The sequence below is a fragment of the Vulpes lagopus genome, chromosome 23, assembly GCF_018345385.1.
Source record: "Vulpes lagopus strain Blue_001 chromosome 23, ASM1834538v1, whole genome shotgun sequence".
NCBI classification, from domain to species: Eukaryota; Metazoa; Chordata; class Mammalia; order Carnivora; family Canidae; genus Vulpes; species Vulpes lagopus.
Window position 1 is genome coordinate 28,700,141 of NC_054846.1, and position 23,166 is coordinate 28,723,306.

Genomic DNA, 23,166 nt, shown 5'->3' on the forward strand with positions numbered 1-23,166 from the left:
TTTTTAAAGACCTAAATGTGAGACAGGAATCCACCAAAATCCTAGAGGAAAATACAGGCAGCAACCTCTTTGACCTCAGCTGCAGCAACTTCTTGCTAGACACATCTCCAAAGGCAAGGGAAACAAAGGCAAAAATGAACAATTAGGACTTCATCAAGATAAAAACCTTTTGCATAGCAAAGGAGACGGTTGGCAAAACCAGAAGACAACCGAAAGAATGGGAAAAGATATTTGCAAATGTTTTATCGATAGAGGGCTAGTATCTGAAATCTATAAAGAACTTACAAACTTAACACCCAAAGAATAAATGATCCAGTCAAGAGATAGATAGAAGATATGAACAGACATTTCTTTAAAGAAGACATACAAATGGCCAATAGACACACGAAAAAAATGTTCAACAACACTTGGAATCAGGGAAATACAAATAAAAACCACAATAGATACCACCACCTCACACCAGTCAGAATGACTAAAATTAACAAGTCAGGAGACAACAAATTGGCGAGGATGTGGAGAAAGGGAAACCCTCTTACACTGTTGGTGGGAATGCAAACTGGTACAGCTACACTGAAAAATAGTGTAGGGGTTCCTCAAGAATCAAAAACAGAGCTACCCTATGACCCAGCAGTTGCACTACCAGTTATCTACCCCAAAGATACAAAAGTAGTGATCCAAAGGGGCACCTGAGCCCCAATGTTTATAGCAGCAATGTCCACAGTAGCCAAATTGTGGAAAGAGCCCAGATGTCCAGCGACAGATGAGTGGATAAATATATATGATATATATTACTCAGCCATCAAAAAAATGAAATCTTGCTATTTGCAACAATGGGGATAGAACTGGAAGATAGTATGCTAAGCAAAATAAGTCAATCAGAGAAAGACAATTAGCATATGATTTAACTCATATGTGGAATTTGAGAAACAAAACAGAGGATGATAGGGGAAAGGAGGGAAAAATAAAATATGATGAAATCAGAGGGAGACAAGCCATAAGAGACTCCTTTTTTTTTTAAGATTTTATTTATTCATAAGAGACACAGAGAGAGGCAGAGACATAGGCAGAGGGATAAGCAGGCCCCCTGTGGAGAGCCCAAGGCAAGACTCGATCCCGGAACCCCAGGATCAAGACCTGAGCAGAAGACAGACACTCAACTACTGAGCCACCCAGATGCCCCAAGACTCTTAACCATAGGAAACAAAGTAAGAGTTACTGAGTGGAGGGATGGGGTAACAGAATGATGGGCATTAAAGTAACAAGCACTGGCTGTAATATGCAATTCATGAATCACTGAACTCTGACTCTGAAACTAATAATACATTCTATGTTAGTTAATTGAATTTAAATACAATAAAAAAACAATTTCCATGTAATTCCCTCAACCTGTGTTCCCTTTTCTGTGCTCCCATAGCAGGCACAGGCCTCTATTAGAGTGTCTAGGCACAGTGTATGGAAAGTTTTTATTTACTCCTCCATTTCCCCAACAAGACCATGAATTCCTTGAGGGCTGGCACCATTACTTACACAAGCATAGATCCTATACTTCTACAAGAATTATTTATTGAATTAAATTGTTAGTTCACTATTAATTAACCATATGCCAGACACTACACTAATGTAGCCATACACTACATACGTGATCTCCTTTTATCCATACAACAATCATATGAAGATAGACGTAGTTCTCATTTCCATTTTAAAGACAAGAAAACTGTGATAATGAGAAGCTAGGTATCTTGCCAAAAGTCACATAGTCAGTAGTTGAGATTTGAGGCCAAACTAAAGCCAAACTGTGATTTTAATGACAAATTAATCAATAGATGTTTCCAAGGGGATGAAGGAGAAATGGGATCTAGAGTGTTATCAGTTGAGAGGAACTTAGCAGGAAGAATTAGCCTAGGAGGTGTCAGACTGTGCTATGTATCTTGCTAAAGTAATTTCATTTAAAAATCATTTCATTCTCATGAAATCTCCATGAGACCTAGATACCCTACTGAGGAAACCGACGTAAAGGACAGTTTGGTGCTGGTGAGAGCTCTCTTCTAGGTTGTAGACTGCCAACTTCTTGTAGCCCCACATCCTTCACAGAGAAGAGAGCACTGAGCTTTTCATCCCCTTATAAGGGCACCAGTGTCATCACCCTCAAGACCACATCCAAACCTCCCAAAGACCCCACCTCCAGATACCATCACACTGGAGACTAGCCTTCAACATATGAATCTGGGGGTACCAGTCTATAACACCATGCAAAGTAAACCCAGCTTTCTTCCCATCTCAAATCTGAACCCTCTTGGCTGTATCACTATAAATTCATGATGACTAACCTCAAGTGTGGCCTTTATGTGCTGGAAATTATACTTCACTTTCCATGTCTGTCGTTCACTCTCCCACTGACACTCTTCATCTCTCACCTGATGACTTTGCCTCCCATTTCATCTAGAAAATACAAGCAATCAGAAAAGAAAACTTCCACCAGCTCCAATGACTTCATTTGTCCATTTTCCTACATCTGAGTCCATAAGCTCTGCTCTGCATCCTGTTACCATGAACTGATCATGTTCCTATCCACAGCCAATACCTTTTCTTCTGGCACCATTCTCAGTTCTCTACCAGATCCTGTCTATCTCCCTTACTCACGTATGCTTAAATATCCTCCAACAGTGCTCCCAGCTTTCTTCTGGTCATCAGCTTTCCCCTTTTTATTGGATCATTCCCATCAACATCAAACCTGTTCCAATTTCTAATTTCTCTCATCTTAAATAAACAGGGGGATCCCCGGGTGGCTCAGCAGTTTAGCGCCTGCCTTTGGCCCAGGGCATGATCCTGGAGTCCCGGGATTGAGTCCCACATCGGGCTCACCGCATGGAGCCTGTTTCTCCCTCTGCCTGTGTCTCTGTGTCTCTCTGTCTCTGTCTCTCTATCTCTCTCTCATCTTAAATAAACAAAACAAAAACTCAAACCTTCACTTCCATTCATACCCTCGTCCAGTTTTAGCTACCACCACATTTCTGTGCCCTTCTAGGAGAAGGGCAAATTCCTCTACTCCCATTTCTTGAATCCTCCTCAGATAGGTTCACCACTCATATTTACAGTGAAACTGTTCCTATCAAGGACACCAGTGGTCTTCATGTTTTCAAATGCAAAAATATATTCCCAGTCTCCATCTTTTTGGGACTAGCAGCATTTAACACAGTTGATGCTGCCTACCTGATGTTGAAACTTTAACTTCCAGAACACCATACTCTCATGATTTGTTTCCTTTCTGGCTAACTGCTCCTTTTTTGTCTTCTTTGCTGATTCATTCTCAGTACCCCAAGCAAAAGCCATTCACATTTAATGCCTTCTAATTTAGAATAAATAATGTATTTCATTTTGCAGCAACTGTACTTTCCTGATTTTATCTTCTCATCTGTAATTTAATTAAGTTTCATTCTCTGAGCATATACCAACTGGCTAAAGGGGGAGCCTTAGAGGCACAGTCGGTGGTGAAGGGAAATCATTTCAGGATTGATCTTCACAGATCATAGATAACCAGTTACTCATTGGTCTTTGTGTGTCTTCTCTGTTGTAGTGTGTTCCTGTCATCCAGTTGGATCAGCTGCTCTTCCTTTCAGCTCAGTGACCTTCTGTGACCCCAGCAATGGTGACTGCCCTTGCAAGCCTGGGGTGGCAGGGCCACACTGTGACAGGTGTATGGTGGGGTACTGGGGCTTCGGAGACTATGGCTGCAGGCCCTGTGACTGCGCAGGAAGCTGTGACCCACTCACAGGAGACTGTATCAGCAGGTGAATGCTCATGGCTCTTGCTCTGTGTGTCCTTTAGATTCTTTGGAAGATCTGGTAGTGATGTAGAAAATCTTGCATATTGTCAGGGGAGCAAAGATGTATTTGCACAGCTCTTTAAAGAATCTTTGTCAAAGTGCAGAGTCATTTGTTCTTGCAAGATTCTAGAGGGTGGTATAGGCCCCTAAAACACTCTTTCTGAAAACTACAAAGGATGGGAAGGTACCTGATTAGTTTGAAGTCTCCATATATGTGTTCATTTCATTCAGATTCTAAGAAAGCCCTTAACTTCATCATTTTCAATTTTATTAGCAGCACAGACATAGACTGGTATCATGAAATTCCTGACTTCCATTCCACTCATAATAAAAGCGAACCAACCTGGGAGTGGGAGGATGAGCAAGGATTTTCTGCACTTCGACACTCAGGTGAGACAATAGATATAACCAGATATCATATTTCCAGGTCTGGTCTGGAGTAACAGCAATTCGTGACAAACAAAGAAACAACTCTTGGATCCTATGAGGGGAACTCTTTAGTCCTGAGGTTAATAAAGTAGTGACCCCCTCCTGCTGCCCATAAGCATAAAGCTATTAAGGAGTTAGCTTAGGAGTATTTTAACAAGCTTTTGTTTATTTTCTGATTGTTAGGGTAACATATCTTTTTTTTTTAATTTTATTTATTTATGATAGTCACACAGAGAGAGAGAGAGAGAGAGAGAGAGAGAGGCAGAGACACAGGCAGAGGGAGAAGCAGGCTCCATGCACCAGGAGCCCGATGTGGGACTCGATCCCGGTTCTCCAGGATCGCTCCCTGGGCCAAAGGCAGGCACCAAACCGCTGCACCACCCAGGGATCCCAACATATCTTTTTTTAATGAAGATTTTATTTATTTATTCATGAGAGACACACACAGAGAGAGAGAGAGAGAATGGCAGAGACACAGGCAGAGGGAGAAGCAGGCTCCATGCAGGGAGCCCGATGTGGGACTCGATCCCGGGTCTCCAGGATCACACCCTGGGCTGAAGTCGGTGCTAAACCACTGAGCCACCCAGGCTGCCCTAGAGTAACATATCTAATTAATATAGAAAATCTGGAAAATGCAAAACATCACAGTAAAAATATACCCAAATCTCATTACCCAAACTGTTAGTGTTTTCATACTGTTTTACACAGGGCAGAGCTAATAAATATATCAAGTTTGGAAATGTAGAGATCCATTTAAAGGAAAAATATTCTTACAGGCCTATTATAACTTAATATACACAAAGCTAAGTATGAATTCCTTATGTTTATATCTTTTTTTAAAACTAGAAAGCAAAAATAATTTTATAAACTAATTATAAGCCAAATAACAAAACTAATAAAATTCAATTTAACACCATTAATTGAACATGAAAGATGATCTATACTTGAAGCCAAAACACTCTTTCCTGTAAAAAGATGGTTCTTTGAGTCTATCAAGTCTATGCTACTATTTCCTCTGACTCAGTTTTCCTATGATGTTTTATTTGTTCCTTTTTTGATGAGCATGCCACGATATTGGTGTGAATACATGGTTTCTGTGTTCATTCTGTCCTTACTCTTTTCTTATAGAAACTCAAGTGGTTCTATTCTCCACCAGCATGCTCCATAACACAAACACAAATGTGGGCATGAAATCTTGTGTCAGCATTTGATTGTAAAGTGCTCCCCAAATGATCCAAATGAAACTTACAATAAATTTTTTTAAAAACTTTTATTGGGGTATAATTGACATATAACATATTAGTTGGGGCAGCCCGGGTAGCTCAGCAGTCTAGCGCCGCCTTCAGCCCAGGGCCTGATCCTGGAGACCCCGAATCAAGGGAGCCTGACTTAGGACTTGATCCCAGTACTCCAGGATCAGGCCCTGGGCTGAAGGCGGCGCTAAACCGCTGAGCCACCCGGGCTGCCCATAAGTTGTTTTTTTTTAAATCAAATTTACCACATATTGCCAAATACCTCTCCAAAGTGGTTATACAGATTTGCATTCCACCAGCAAAGTATGACATCCTGTTGTTTCACATCCTCACTGATATTCTGTATTTATTTCACAAATTTTTGTATAACACATACAAGGGGCCAACCACCATTCTACCTCACTAATTCAGCTACAATTCAACTCATTTAATATTTTTGGGCTTCTAAAGTTAACATTATCAAGTCTCTCAACTTTTGCCAATCTGATGAGTATGAAATGGGACCTCACCATTTTAAATTACATTTTCCTGATTACTAATAGTTTTAGTAACTTTCATGCTTTCTTGGCCCGTCAGATCTCTTTTTCTGTGTATTCCCAGTTTGTCATTTTCTCACTAATTATAATTTCTTATAAATTCCTTCCTCCATCCAACAAATATTTATTGAATACCCGTAATGTATGCCGGTACTATAAATATAGTAATAGAACAGAACAAATTAAAAGCCCAGCCTCCAAGGAGCTTACATTCTTGTGGAGGAAGACAATTAATGGATAAATAAAATATTTAGTATCATGTTGCCTAATATTATAGAGAAATAAAGTAGGGAGGGAGATAAGTAGTCAGCAGGAGCATACTTTTAAATAGAGTGATCAAGGAAAGTCCTGTAAAAGGTGATGTTTGAGAAAAAAAAACTGAAAAAGGTAAGAGAGTAAGCATACAGATAACAGAAGAAGGAGAGTTTAGGTATAAGATGCAGCAAGTGCAAAAGCCCTGAGGTCAGCAAGGAGACAAGAGCAACTGGGGCCAAATAAGAAACCACAATTTTAATACATTTTCATGCAGAACTTATGGACTCCTCAAGAATCAACCCAAATTTGAGAAACAGTAGTATTTGCAATTCTGTATCATGTATTTTTTCACTTAATAATCTTTTTTTTAAGATTTTATTTACTTATTCTTGAGAGACAGAAAGAGGCAGAGACATAAGCAGAGGGAGAAGCAGACTCCCCACAAGGAGCCGGATGCGGGACTCGATCCCAGATCCCAGGATCAGGACCTGAGCCAAAGGCAGACAACCACTGAGCCATCCAGACGTCCCTCACTTAACATAATCTTATGATCATTCTCCTAATGGTTTCATTTTAGTTCACTACAGGAAAGAAGGTGGGAAAGATAAAAGAATGCAAAGTAGCCATATTTATCTCTTTTATCACTTCAAAAAGAAAAAATCTTTCCCATTATTTTTTTTTATCTTTCCCATTATTAATTTTTTGCCTCAATGCTAAATAGTCTGAATTCTATAGTTTTAACTTTAACCACTTTTGGAAGTTTTATTTTTCTAACAATGATTTTCATAATTATTCGACTTTGCCTGCTAAGTCAAATCTGTAAAAAAATCAAGTATGTAGGACCATAGGACATTCATTAAGCCAATCATGTTACTAGGGAGCTGGTGACACATCAATTAAGCACATAATGTGCTGGCAATCAGAATCACTCCAGAATCACACCCACAACAGCTGTTAGGTCTGTGATACCCCCCAGAGAGTCTCTGAAATTTATCTGGAGGAGCTCCAGATTGAGGAAGCCATTGTTCAGTTTCCTGCTAAATGGCAATAGTGCCATTGGGTATAGAATACTGCTGTGCTTGTGGCACCTTTTTTAAGCAAAAAGGTGATAATCAGTTTTATAAGCACCATAGCTCATCCTCAAATATATGTGCCTACCTACCCATTTACCTACCATAAATTTCCAAAACTAGAAACATAATGCACTGTGCCAATAAGATACCCTTAATTTCTACCACTTCTTATGAGATGGAGAGCATTAGATGTAAAATTCACCTCCTGTGCAAAAATTTGGCTTTAAATAATACCATAGAACTTGTACGACAAAACTGGCTTCAAATAGTTCCACAGAATTTGTACAAGAAAACTGGTTTTAACCAGTACCGCAGAACTGTAAACAGTGTTCTAATAACCCAATATTAACTAACTAGGTTTTTCTCCCCTTCCAGATTTCCCTTAAGAAAACACATCTGAGGGCAGCCCGGGTTGCCCAGCGGTTAGCGCTGCCTGCAGCCCCGGGCGTGATCCTGAAGATCCAGGATCAAGTCCCACATCGGGCTCCCTGCATAGAGCCTGCTTCTCCCTCTGCCTGGGTCTCTGCCTCTCTCTCTTTCTGTGTCTTTCATGAATAAATAAATAAAACTAGGGGCAGCCAGGGTGGCTCAGCAGTTTAGTGCCGCCTTCAGCCCAGGGTGTGACCCTGGAGACCCGGATCGAGTCCTGCGTCAGGCTTCCTGCATGGAGCCTGTTTCTCCCTCTGTCTGTGTGTGTGTGTGTGTGTGTGTGTGTGTGTCTCATGAATAGATAAATAAAACCTTTAAAATAAATAAATAAATAAATAAATAAATAAATAAATAAATAAATCTAAAAAAATTAAAAAAACAAACAAACAAAACACATCTGAGTTAAAGCCTGATCAACAAAGATTCTTCAAAAACAAATTTTAAGGATGCCTCGGTGGCTCAGGTGGTTAAGCATCAGACCCTTGGTTTCAGCTCAGGTCCTGATCTCAAGACTGTGAAATTGAGTGCCACAACACTGTGCTGCATGCAGTCTACTTATCCCACTCCCTCCCCCACTGCCCCTCCCTGCCCCTCTCTCTCTCAAATAAATAAATGAAATCTTTTTTAAAAAATTATTACAATAGTAATCTTTATAAAAAAGAACAATTTTAATGTATGATTTCTTAACATATGAAAAGGAAGTGTTGGAAAGCAACCACAGAAAGATCTTCAAATAACAGAACTTTGTATGTTCTTGTTGGCTGAAGGACTACAGAGGAGAACGTAAGTTGAGTAATAATATATGCCATTTGGAGTTCCAAATGAGAGTTTTTAGCATAGTAGTTACTGTACTCTCCTGACTTGGAATTATCAAAGGCTGCAGGCTATCTATTTAGGTTACTCCAGTTTCTGAATGAGTAACACTCTCTGCTGTGTTTAGATTATATGCAATATTATTTAACAGATCACAACAGCTCATTTTAAGCACTTTAGATTTCTCATTCCTACTATCTAATTCCACTGTGATTTTCCACTTGCACATGTCATTCTCTAGTTTCTAGAGCAGCTTTAGTTAGAGCCAATGTGTCACTATTTGCCACATCACCATGTCTACCCAACCTCGTCTCACCAGAATCATACCCTCATTTCCACATGGATGTTCTGTCAGCAACTCTAATTCTTTATATTCTCCTCATACTAGACCTTTGCTGTTTTTGCCTAACCAGATCCATTTCCCCTTTATTCTTGCTATTTCTGAGGTAACACAACCCAGTTTTACTCTGGGGAGCCATCCTGCCCCCCCCCATTTAATATAGTCTTGGCCAGGCCAATCAGATGTGCTCGCGCCAGAATTTAAGTCTTGAGCCAAAAGTGACAAAGTCTGAAAGTGATCACAGTTCATGATTTCAATGGCAAATGCATGAGAGGGACTGCACGACAGTTCCTGCCATCTAGATCTCTGCTGCTCTCCTGATTCTTGTCTTTTCTGAGTCCTGGTTCTTCAGCTTTTTCTCCTCTCTGCAAGCTACTGCATGCATATCCTTTCAACAATTAAGTTAAACCACTGATTGCTACCAAAACAAAAACAAAAACAAAAACAAAATTCTTAAATTATACACTCCTGAAATGCTCTCCTCCTAACTTGCCTATTTTGTTAGTAATACTTCAATCTCCTCTCACCTTGGCGGAAAACTTCAAGTTCATTCTTAGGCTTCCTCTTCCAATCCATTGACAAGATCTCTAGGCCCTAACTCTGCAGCCTCCCTTAATAGTCCTTCCTTTCTAGACCTACAATCACCTCTTCAGTTCAGACCCACATTTCATCTGACTTAGAGACACAGGACAGTGGAAAGATCAGGGGTTTCAGATTCTCCCAGACCCAGGCTAAAAATCTGGCTCTGCTACTTGTTAGTTACACTGCCTTGGACAAGCTGATTAACTTCTCTGAGCCTTTATTTTTTCATTTGTAAATAATGCCTATCTCATAAGGTTATTGTAGGGCAGCCCGGTGGCTCAGCAGTTTAGCGCCGCCTTTAGCCCAGGGTGTAATCCTGGAGCCCCGGGATCTAGTCCCATGTCGGGCTTCCTGTATGGAGCCTGCTTCTCCCTCTGCCTGTGTCTCTCCTCTCTCTCTCTCTGTGTCTCTCATGAATAAATAAATAAAATCTTAAAAAAGAAAATACTCTGCTGTCATAAGGTTATTATAAATATTAAGATCATATGGATAAAGTTCCTTATATAGTTTATGGCTTATAGTTGGCACTCAATTCAGTTACTGTTGCTATCATCAATTTCATCAGCTTCTAACTGGTCCCTACTTCCATTTTCTCTCCATCCCAATACTTCTGATACAGTAATGCCAGGTTAATATTTATAGATAGATAGTTTTAATTCATGTAACTTCTTTAACCTGATAAGTTTTGAAAACTCCCCTTTATCAATGAGCAAAATGGGTGAAGGGGAGCAGGAGATACAGGCTTCCAGTTATGAAATGATAAGTCGTGAGAATAAAGACACAGCATAAGGAATATGGTCAATGGTATTGTAATAGCACTGCATGGTGACAGTTGGTAGCTTGTGGTGTGGTGAATGTAGCATAATATATAGACTTGTTGAATCATTGTGTTGTACACCTGAAATTAATGTAACATTTTATGTGGACTATAGTCAATTTTTTTAAAATATCTTTTCTCTGACAAATTAAATTCAGGTCCTAATTGTGTATCAGTCACAATTCCTGGTCCTCCATGATGCATCTACTATTCACAACTCAATCTGTACTCAGGAAAAAGAGAACCACTGACTTCCACGAACACACTCTGCCCTCTCCCTTACATTTCTTCCTTGCTCTTTTATCTCTGTATTCTTGTCCGTGTCAAATTTCTATGTTAGGTCTTAGACAAGTAAATGAGTATAAAATACTTAAAATAGTGTGGGGCACATAGTAACTGCTCCTTGGTAAATGTTACCTACTTTTATGTCATTCAATGCCTATGAAATGTAATGTGTGAGGGCAGAAAGGGAAGGATGAAATATCTGTTAAGTAAGAATGGAAATCCTATTCCTTCTGGGTTCTGGGAATATAAAGATAAATAAGACATAACCATTGTCCTCAAGGTTCACAGTTTAGAGAGGAAGCAGATAAATGAATGAGAATGCTATATAAAAACTATATACAAAGACATTTTTAAAGTCTTCTACAGCCTGGCAAATGTCTCACACACAATAACTGTAATACATAATTTAAGCTGTTGGGAGTAAACATACTACATATTCTTCAGAGTCCATTTCAAATCGATCTTCAGGCATGAAGATCCTTTTCCCATCTTCCCAAACATGCAGCTCTCCCACCCAAGTATGTTATACCTATCTCAGAATGCTTATTGCTGTTTGTACGCTTGCTTTATTCACATTACGGAGCTGTAAGTCTCCAGGCAAGAATTGCATATTGCTTTATATACCCCTGTGTATATAGCATCATGTCCTACACATAGTAGGTGCTCAATAAATACTGTTAAATTGGATGGCATTACCTTCAAACGATTGCTTGATTATTTTACTACATTTGACTTTTGGCATGGTGGACATTAATTATAAAAAGACAATTGTCTTTTCTATAGCTTATCCATTCAGTTGTTCCTTTCCATTAGCATGGACTCTTAATACTGGACTATATCTATCATAAGTTAAAAGTATTAAAATATATCATTGTTTCCAGCTTTCTACATTCTTTTAAATCAATACTTTATTGAATGATAACTAATTCTGTTCAGAAAGTGACACTACTTTGTTTGAATGACTTTTTAAAGTTTAATTGTGTTTATGGATTATGTTGTATGAATCACTCAAGCCTTAAAAAGTTATACTACCTGACATCTGAAACTAATAAAACAGTGTATGTTAATTATACTTCAATTAAAAAAATGAGTTATGCTACATGGATTTACTTGCTGTTTTTTTTTCTTTGTTTCTAAATAACCAACACTATTTTTCATTTACTTTATGCAGGTAAATGTGAATGTAAAGAACAGGTATTAGGAAACTCCAAAGCATTCTGTGGAATGAAATATTCATATGGTAAGTTCAAAATCCTTGAATGCTTCTAAGAATCTATTCAAACCAAGTACAAGGAATTTTTGAGGAAATGGGAGGCTTAGTCTATGACATTCTTAATATATCAAAACATCGGTCTTCTATAATAATTCCTAATAAAGATGGCGCTGAATGTCCTGGCCAGGGCAGGAGACTGGCCGAGCAAAAGCATGGCCATCCTACTATAAGGAAAAGAGGCAAATAACAAAAAGAAAAAAAAAAAAAAGACATAATCCTTTCTTATCGATGCTTCTTGTCTTAATAATCTAAAAAGGAAGTCTCTAGTCACTAAAATGATCCCTGTGCCAGTTTCCTGTAATAATACTAGTTTCGAGGAATAATCTGTGCAGGTTAACATGTAATAATACTAAGCAGAAATCATTTTTAAACACTATTTCAGGGATCCCTGGGTGGTGCAGCGGTTTGGCGCCTGCCTTTGGCCCAGGGCGCGATCCTGGACACCAGGGATCGAGTCCCACGTTGGGCTTCCGTGCATGGAGCCTGCTTCTCCCTCTGCCTGTGTCTCTGCCTCTCTCTCTCTCTCTCTCTCTCTCTCTCTGTGTGTCACTATCATAAATAAATAAAATAAATAAAAATAAACACTATTTCACAGTGCTTAAGAGCTTGAGCTTTGGATTCAGACCTACATGGGTTTGATTTCTGGTCAAATGCATGGGTAACTTAACCTCTCCAGACTTCATCTGTAAAATAAGGATGATATTGTAAAATGATATTTTAGAAAAGCACACAGCACATTACCTAGCACGTACTATATGCTCAGTAACTGGTAGGGAGGAGGAGGAAGATATATATTTGGGGAGCACTTAGAATAGCTATCCATCCAAGTCTCTTTCCTGCCCTCTCTGATATTCTAGACTCCTGTTCCTTTCAAATACCAGGAAAATGTAAACAAAGGAAAATGTCACTGCCCTAAGTAAAGACTGTTACTATCTTCAAATTCTAAATGGCTTTATGTTTACTATTAAAGCAAATTAGATGCCTTATCTTGCCAAGACATTCTTGACTAGTATCTAAGGCTTTTTATTGTTCTATAATTCATACTGACCAAAATATGCATTACAACGAAGAGAAAATTTTAAGTCCTGATTTCTGAAACCAGTGTTTCGGTTCTTGATAACACTGTATTTAATCTCATAAAATATTTTAAAAAGTAAATGTTAAAAACCTTATAAATCTTATCTAAAATTACATACATATTTCCTTCCTTTTACCTGACAATTTGGCTAAATAATAGAAGAAAACTTTTCTTTTTTTTTTTTTAATTTTATTTATTTATGATAGTCACAGAGAGAGAGAGAGAGAGAGGCAGAGACACAGGCGGAGGGAGAAGCAGGCTCCATGTACCGGGAGCCCGATGTGGGATTCCATCCCGGGTCTCCAGGATCGCGCCCTGGGCCAAAGGCAGGAGCCAAACCGCTGCGCCACCCAGGGATCCCAGAAGAAAACTTTTCAAATGTATAGTGCTCAATAAAGAAAAGTACTTCAGAGAAAAATGGTATTTACTATCAAAAGCAAAAAATTTAGTCCAAAGATAGCCAGTTTAGTGGAAATAACAACTGGTTGTCAATATTACATATATTTGGTAGCTCTCTAAATTTACAAACTACTTCACTGGCATCTTTTAATACAACTGTATAATTTTCTGCTTAAGAAAACTCGAACAGGGATCCTGGGGTGGCGCAGCGGTTTGGCGCCTGCCTTTGGCCCAGAGCGCGATCCTGGAGACCTGGGATCGAATCCCACGTTGGGTTCCCGATGCATGGAGCCTGCTTCTCCCTCTGCCTGTGTCTCTGCCTCTCTCTCTCTTTCTCTGTGTGTGACTATCATAAAATAAATAAAAATTTAAAAAAGAAAAGAAAACTCGAACAAAAAAAAAAACTCAAACGCTCTTAATGATGTAATGAAATACCTTGTTTTTATTAGGTGTAATACACCTACAGACTTGGAAAAAGGTTTCCACTCCCCCACTCTCTACTAATGGGGGGGGAATGTGATTGATTTGTTTATTCCTTTAGCAATTATTTATTAAGCTCTAATAGTGAATAGATGAGGTTCCTGTTCTCTTTGAGCATACAGTCTAATAGAAAAATAATAGTGAACATTTGTTGAACATTAGCTATGAGCAAGGCACTATGCTATGTACCCTTCCTGCATTTATCTTATTGGGATTCCAGCCCAAACTCTACCTCTAACTTACTGGTCATGCAAACTTGGAAAGTTCATTTAACTTCTTAAAACTTGCTTCCTCAAACTTAAAACAAGATGAACTCTTAAGACCCATTAAAAGTCTAAGATTTGGTGATTCTATAAAGACTGCTGACAATCATATTCTCAGAAATTGGGACCAGCCAATATAGGGTTCCCTCATTATACAGAATTTTCCATCAAGATATAGATGACCACATGAGAACTCTTTGAGTAATATAGAACACTACCTCCAGTGTTCCTTATTTGTTGTTGTTGTTGTTTTCCTTTTTTTTTTTTCCAGTGTTCCTTAGGTCTACTTTCTTCCCCACCCTGTTTCATAGATGGAAGATCATAGCATAATAGAATCATGAGTTATAGAGAACACTGAAGCTCTGCCATCATTTGGAAGGACAGCCATCCTAACCCCAGTCAACTTGTATTTTACAACCAGGGAAGAAGATTAAATAATCAATACTTAAATATTTAATCTCTTTAGAATGTATGAAATGTATTCTGGCAGTAACATTTGGTTTGTTCTTTGTCCTAATTTTATAAACAGTGAGCCACAGAGTAAAATATAGTCAGAATCTAAATAAAAACCAGTATAACAATTCTACTGCCTATACATCTTCTATTTGGGTTTGATAGCTAAATGTATTTAAGATTATGTTTGCAGGGCAGCCCAGGTGGCTCAGAGGTTTGGTGCCACTTTTAGACCAGAGCCTGATCCTGGAAACCGGGGATCAAGTCCCACGTCGGGCTCCTGTGGAGACTGCTTCTTCCTCTGCCTGTTCTCTCCGCCTCTCTCTCTCTCTCTCTCTCTGTGTCTCTCATGAATAAATGAATAAAATCTTAAAAAAAAAAAAAAGATTATGTCTGCCATAGGCAAATAGCTGATATTCTTTTAGCTTAATGATATGGGAAACAGTGGTTGAAAATGTCTAAGAAGGAAGAGTATAGTTAATATAGGTAAATAAGGTGAAACCAATGCAAAAGTTAGTGAGCCTAATGATTTTTTTATTTGAGTTTTTTTTAATTCCAGTATAGTTAACATACAGTTTTATATTAGTTTCAGGTGTAATATACAGCGATTCAATAATTCTACATATTACTCAGTGCTCATCAAGTACCTAATGATTTTTAAAACAAATTTCCACATTTCCATCATTAATTAACTTTTCCATTATACTCTGAAATGCATATTTAAGTTATTCCAAATCCAAAAGGTACTATGAAATTCTATGCATTTTGACTTTTGGAATTGTGCTGTTACAGTACTAAAAATAAAGATTTTATCCGCTCACGACAAAGGATCCCATGCTGAGGTCAATGTGAAGATAAAAAAAGTCTTAAAATCTACCAAATTGAAAATTTTACGAGGAAAACGAACATTATATCCAGAATCATGGACTAACAGAGGCTGCACTTGTCCAATCCTCAATCCTGGTAAGCTTTATTAGACTTGTCTAGCTTAATAACTACTTTGTCTATGCTGATTTGCTCCTTGTATTAACATTCTCAAACCACAACTGAAACAAACTCACCAAGAGTATCTCTTCTTTTTACCATCTGAATTCTGGGGAAAATCCAAATAGAATTCTTTGAGCTGACATCAAAAAATTATTTCTCTTCCACAAGTTTCATAAAAGTAAAATATTTTTAAATCCAGCAATATAATATTTTCTGTTCTAAAAGAGAAGTCTCAGCTTGGTTCCAGGTGCCAGTAGTATAGAAAACACTTTCATAAATTTAGTTGCCACTAACAATTCATCTGAAAGCTAGGTCCTATTGCAGTGCCCTGGGTAGGATTTACAATCCCAAAGGAAATTCAAATGCAAAATTCCATCTGTGCAAATAATATTGAATTTATTTTTACAATTGCATGAGAAGCATCTGTGTCTCCTGGATAGAAAACAGCTCTAATTCTCATCATTTTGTTTTTCATTAAATGATCATTCTGGTTTCAAATTAGAAACAGCAGAAATTAAAAACAGCAGGAATTAAGGGAAATTTGCATCTTAAAATGTAACTACCATGGTAGAACCAAGCGAGTAAGCGTGGGATTCTTACCTTTACACTCTACAAGTACACTTTCATACTGTGTCATAAGCTGTTTATTTCTCTATCTCCATTAAATTTGAGAATGGGTTTTAGGTTTTTGATCATAGCATTTCTAGTACCTACCATTAGTATTTAAATGATAACATGATATCCAGATTAAGTTCTATTAAAACAAGTATCTTTTTTTAAATCCTCTGTATTTCCCACTTTGTGTAGTTACTATCTGTGTCTTTATGGCACTGCTAAAACAGGTGCATAATTTATGTTCTGGATCTAATTCCTCTCAAATAAAAGCCCAGGAAACCCCAGTTATGTTCCATAAGAAGTCACTGTAGTATCTGATTAATAACTGAGAGAAATAGATAACTGAGTGACAGAGAAAAAGAGAAACTATCAATGAAATATTCCCCCCAACCTAAACAACCTAAAATATAAAACTCTTGACTTTTTGTCTGTTGACTAATCTCTTACATCCTTTTATACCCCTTTAGTATTTTACATAAATTCATTTAAATTTTCATAAGGAAAAGGAAACAAAGACATTTTCAATAATAAACAAATATGTTTCCAAAGAACAAATGAAGTAATCAGAATCTTAGATTTTGAATACAGGAAATGAAGAGTCATTAATTTAGGTTCTATTTCCCAGTAATCTGTGTGTAGAGGCTCTTCCTGCAAGCACTTTCTACTATCTTGGCAAAAGAATAAATAATCTGTCCAGTTTTTTAGTAAAACATTAAAAAGAAAAAGCTTTGAGCATCTGAGCCACCCTCCAGGAAGTGAACTATACTTCCTCATCAGGTTTCTGCCAGAGTCAAAGAATCAACTGAGTTCATCACAATTGAAAACATAAGTGCAATTATTCAAAGAATTCTTAAAAACATGTTTACTTGCTTTGAAGAAAAGACTGAAACCTGCCAAAGCAGAACCAGACACTCTTTCATTTCACTTTGTTTTTCCATTTTTTACAAGTTCAGTAGCTAAGGCCAAAGAAAGCTGATAAGAAAATTCGGAAACCTGACACGCCAACTAGCTTCCTCTGCTACTTTTTTGAAAAGGAACAATCTAATTGGCAACCCTGCAAATTCATTCATTCCTACATTCATATGTACACTTACTCATTCATCAATAATTTGGGATATTAACACTAGCAATAAAGTATGTTTTCTATGAGAACAAAATAAACATTGTGCCCTCAAACGTATCAAAGTAGATGTCAAAAGCATAAAAATAGGAAAGTAAAAAGTAAATGCTAGTAAGTGATACAACAGATAACATTGTTTTCTATGATAATTTTTGGCATGATGCTGCTATAATTTTTGGATTTATTCAGTATCATTTTTATTAGTTTAATGTATATTCATACTTTAATGGCAAACTCCTATAGTATTTCCTCTATAGTTTAAAAGTAAATTCATTTAAAATATTAGACTTAGTGGAGCACATGGGTGGCTCAGTGGTTGAGCATCTGCCTTTGGCTAAGGTCCTGATCTTGGGGTCCTGGGATCAAGTCCTGCATCAGGCTCCCTATGGGGAGCTTGTTTCTCCCTCTACCTATGTCTTTGCCTCTCTGAGTCTCTCATGAATAAATATATAAAATCTTTAAATAAAATAAAATCCTAGACTTAGCAATGAAGTTTCCTAAAAATTATTTATTGTATTTTTACACAAGGATTTTATTACTTAAGGTATGATACAAACAATATCAAGACCATTATATTTTAATTAGCCCATTAATTGGGATCCCTGGGTGGTGCAGCGGTTTAGCGCCTGTCTTTGGCCCAGGGCGCGATCCTGGAGACCCGGGATTGAATCCTACATCGGGCTCCCGGTGCATGGAGCCTGCTTCTCCCTCTCCCTGTGTCTCTGCCTCTCTCTCTCTCTCTCTCTGTGACTATCATAAATAAATAAACATTTAAAAAAATAATAATTAGCCCATTAATTAAATACTGGGATTCTTTTCATACAGATGCCAAGGCTACTCTTTAAATAATGTAAATACCTTATAATCCATCTTAACATTTGTGCTTTCCAGTGCTTAAAATCTCTACCATTATTTTCCCTTCATTTTCTCTCTCTCTCTTGTTTTTTTTTTTTTTTCTTTAATGAAAACACCATCATAGATATTTTTAAGTTTAGGGTTGATTTCTTTTAATAATATTTTAAATAACCCTCTCCTTATAGAATGTATACACGTGTACATTATAAAAATTTAGAGGAAAGTTAGTTTCACATTTCTTACCTCCTGAGATCCTCTCTGTTAACAGGTTAGTGCAAATCCTGCAAGGTCTTTGTGCACACATATATTGTATTTTTTTCACCAAAATAAAATCATAGTATGCTCCATTCTACAACCTATTTTATTCAGTTAGTGATCATTGCCTTCAATTATAGTTTCTTTTCACACGTTCTAATACTCAGACGATATTCCAATTTCCTAACTAGCCCAAAACTGTCCTTTAGAACTGGTTTGTCCTTGTCAGTGTTTAATCCAGGATCACACATTGTATCTGGTTTTAAAGTTTCTCAAGTATCTTTTATTCAAGCACAGTTCCTTTTTAAATTGTTGTTGAAGAAATTATTAGTGTTGAAGAATCCAGGCCAAATGTCCTGTAGATTATCTTACCTTCTATAGTTGTCTTATTGATTCCTGTGGTGTCATTTAGCCTGTCGCTCTACCTCCTATGTTTCTTGTAATCTCTAAAGAAAAGCTTGATAGATCCAAGACAAACATTTTTACTAGAATCCATTAGAGATATTGCTGGGTATGGACTTCATGTTAAATCCTATCAGAAGACACATAGGACCTGGATAACCCACCATCAGAGTTGCTAAACTTGACCGTTGGTTAGAATGATGACAGTCTGATCTCTCCATTGGGCAGTTTTGTTTTCCCTTTAGAGATTAGAAAGTAATGAGTGTGGTATAACTTCATCACGATACAAATATTCAGTTTCCCACTAACCATTGACTTAATGGTGTTACCACCAACGGGCAATCCTTCCTGAATCAATTATTTCATTGGGGCTTGAGAAAAGATGTTTTTCTGATTCCCCTCATTTACTAGTTGACATTCTTCTGTAAAGGGATTTTCTCTTCCAAGCTGGGCTATAGGTTACCGTTAACCTATAGCTGCTATTCACAGTTCCTATTGTAAAGACAGGATAAGTGCTAAATTCTTTCCCTATAACTCCCAAAGTACTCACTTTTCAAAGTAAGTAAGGTTTTAACAGCTACCTCAAAAGATGACAAATTAGTTTTTCTCTGAATTTCTCTTTTTTTGAGTATCATTTTGAAATTACAGATTTTTGTTGATTCAGTAAGTTTCAATAGATAGCAATTATTATGTTCCTTGTTGCTCAAATTATCACAACTTTAACAAGTTGTAGCCTTTTCTTCCTAGCTCCCATGTCCTTTTACAGTGATCCCCATTAGTCTTTGAGAGCTTCCATGCTTTTTAGCACAATAAGATATCCCATGCTACTCTGTATTTTCCTGCCCTGAACCTGTAATAGCATTTCTGCAAGAAGCCTTGTTTTGTTTTTAGTGAGATCTGTTTAATTTGAGACCATAGTATGTCCATTATAGGTGTTCACTGCTACTGGGAGGCCTTCTAAAAAAATACATATATATATATGTTTTATTTTATATATTTTATTAATATATATTAATTTTTATATTTAGATACAAAGCCATGAGTTTAAATTGATATTTTCAGTTTAATATTAACATCTAGTATTTTCTCTTAAGTTTTAAAGTATATGTCTGTTTATCTAGGAAAGTTTTCTTTTATAAATGTAATTACTTATTTGCTCTGTCCTATAATGTTAAAGAAAATTATTTCAAAACACCAATATTGATATTTTTTAATAATAAATTTATTTTTTATTGGTGTTCAATTTGCCAACATACAGAATAACACCCAGTGCTCATCCCGTCAAGTGCCCCCCTCAGTGCCGTCACCCATTCACCCCCACCCCCCACTACCCCTAGTTCGTTTCCCATTATGCTGAGTGAAATAAGTCAATCGGAGAAGGACAAACATTATATGGCCTCATTCATTTGGAGACAGAACATGAAGACCAATATTGATATTATTACAAACATCTACTGAAGGAGATTAACATACTTCATTTTTTGTTGTTGTCTAGATAATGAGATTGTATTTTCATTTTTCTGTACATTAGCCAAAATTTTTTATTTGAAGCCCGAAAATAATTTTGAATTACAAATATCTGGTGAAGTCTCATCTTTTTCTTTAAATATGACAAACAAATGTCTATATTACAAAAATACATGGACTTTCTATAGGAAATATGTATTACTTTGTATAAGTCATAAGCCTCTTCCAATATGTTTTCCCAAATGGTTGTTTCACTTTTATGAAATCCTCCTTAATATACACTACCATACACAGTGAGACTCCAAGAAATACTAATTTATGGCAGTATGCTAAGTACCCACAGAATCCTCACTTCTTTATCATGGAGGGTAGTACAGTATAAAGTAAAAGTTCTACAGCCAGACAGACCTGAGCTTAAATCCAAGTGCTGCTATTCCCTGGGAGACACTGAACAAGCTTTGTAATCTTGCAAGGCCTTAGTTTCATTATTTGGTAAAACCAGATAAAAAATAATACCTACTTCCTAGGGTTATTTTCAAGATTAAATGAAATAATACACGCAAACCATTTAACATAGAGTAAATGCTTAATCAGTGCCAGCTGTCATTGCCTGTGACTCCCTATTTCAACTATGAATATATAAAACCATGAACTGTGCATTTGAAACCACTGAGGTCACATCTACCCCCTTCAACAAATTATGATACTGTGTAGCCCCTAACTTTGTTCTCTTTTAGGTTTGGAATACCTTGTGGCAGGACATGAAGATGTAAGAACAGGCAAACTAGTCGTGAATATGAAAAGTTTTGTCCAGCACTGGAAACCATCCCTTGGAAGAAAAGTCATGGATATTTTAAAAAGAGAGTGCAAGTAGCAATATAGGTATATAGCACATAATGGCACTTCTCTATGTATGAAACACAAACTTAATGGAAAAGAGACCTCAAAAAAGAAACTGGAATTTTTTAAGTGCCAAAATATACAGAAATATTCCAATTCGTGGGCCTTGTCTAATCCGTCTTTTGGGGGGCCATGTTTAAATACAGTGTGTGTCATAAAGACAAATGAGAAATCCTATGCTGATACCTGCTTTCTATGGGACTGATTCTGTAATTCATAACTATTAAGAGTATTTTTAATAGCAGTATGATATTTAGCAGTAATCCATTAAGGGCAGTACATCTAACTCCTTCCAACTTCAGATATGTTACTTATATTTGTGCTACTTAAAGTAATTAAGGAGATTTTAAGGACTCCCCAACCCAACTATCAAAAAAGGTTTCTCTTAAAAAAGAGCCTTCCTTTGTGTGATGTGTGTGAACTGTAGTCTGTGGGGTGTTAAATGGAACCTCTCCACATGTATATAGTATTTCCTTGTATAAAGCACTTTACTACCTACCACTTGTGTTGTGAAAGTTTGAAGACTGTTGTTGGCGGAAAGAAAAATAAAGGGCGTGTATAAAAACCTACTGAAACAGAAGCACTGCCACTATGTGTGGACAAAAGGAAGTCGTATGGTTTTAGCTCTGAACATTTGGAACCTAAAAGGAGAACATGTTTGCATATGAAGTCTCAGCTTCAGGGTAGAAGTTAGATTCCACAGATACCAGCCATGATGAAAATATTTTTAAAAAACTAAACAAGATGAGACTTTAATTTAAGAAGAAGAAATCATAAGTGTAGAAATGCTTGAAGAGGAAATGGACTTTAAATTTTTAAAAGCTCATTTATTTGCAATGCACTTGTATACACTGCAAAAATTATTGTAGACACAGAATTTATTTTTGTGTTAATATTTAAACCTGAATGAAACAGTTTCTTCCTTATCTTTATTAACAGTATATGGCCATTATATTTACTCATTTTTTTGACACAATGTATGTGATAGTTCACCAAACTACAGTTTCCATTATTATTCATCTTCTGTACCCATGCATAACCACAATACGTACAGTGTCTTCTGTACTTGAATATACAAAACATAAACCACAGTGCCATAAAATTAACTTCACATAAAGAACATATTTTTTTTCCTGAGGTCCTGTGGACTTGCTATATATATATATATATATATATATATATATATATGTTAATTTTTATATTTCATATATGTAATAAAGGAATATGATTTCCCGATTTTTGTCTCATTTCCTGATCAACTTTTTTAATGATGCTAAAGATTGCTTTATCTTAATGAGGGAACTCAAAACTAATTCCTTAGGAAAATCAAAGAAGGGCCTGGTACTTATACTCTTTTACTCTGAGGTATGGCGATAGAGTGGAAGCTAATTGAGATGGGTTTAGTTACTATAGTCTTTGTACATGAACTTTTATCAGATGCATTTTTATACTACATTTACTTTTTAAAAAGCAATGGAAGCTCATTGTTGAAAATACAGAAAACTAGGGTGCCTGGATGGCACAGTTGGTTAGGCACCTGACTCTTGGTTTTGGCCATGTCATGATCTCAGGGGCATGAGATCAAGCCCCATGGTGGGCTCCATGCTTAGAATGGAGTCTACTTGAGATTATCTCTCCTTCTCCTTCTGCCCCTCTTGCTCATGCTCACTCTCTCTAAAGTAAATAAACAAATCTTAAAAAAAAAAAAAAAGGAAAACAAAAAACCATATTAGGAAAAAAAAAAAAAAGAACCCTACATTTAAACCATCCTGCAATGACAGCTGTTAGCATTTTAGTATCTAGGCTGCTAGACTGCTTTCTACACATGTACATACCTTTTATAGAATTGGAATTATACTATACATATTCTCATGAAATCTGCTTTTATAACCTGTGGCATGTCTTCTTTTCCTATCTTATCCTGGTAAGTGGAATGCCATCTAGTGGGGCATCATTTACAAGCAATTATCAAACATGTCAGCAA

At 36.9% G+C, this 23,166-nt stretch overlaps 1 protein-coding gene across 5 annotated transcripts in view; it reads left to right on the forward strand.

Moving 5' to 3' along the window:
- The window catches only part of NTN4 (netrin 4), a 124,242-nt gene extending 101,484 nt beyond the window's left edge, over positions 1 to 22,758 (forward strand). For 3 of the 5 annotated variants that reach the window (XM_041738559.1, XM_041738561.1, XM_041738562.1), the window contains exons 6-10: positions 3,575 to 3,788; positions 4,098 to 4,213; positions 11,807 to 11,875; positions 15,374 to 15,544; positions 21,020 to 22,758. In XM_041738559.1, coding sequence (XP_041594493.1) covers positions 3,575 to 3,788; positions 4,098 to 4,213; positions 11,807 to 11,875; positions 15,374 to 15,544; positions 21,020 to 21,156 — 707 coding nt within the window. In that variant the 3' untranslated portion in view covers positions 21,157 to 22,758. Of the gene's footprint in view, positions 1 to 3,574; positions 3,789 to 4,097; positions 4,214 to 11,806; positions 11,876 to 14,399; positions 14,865 to 15,373; positions 15,545 to 21,019 lie in introns of those variants that run through there. The other 2 variants (XM_041738560.1, XM_041738563.1) reach the window with 2 other exon arrangements.
- Positions 22,759 to 23,166: the final 408 nt, after the last annotated feature.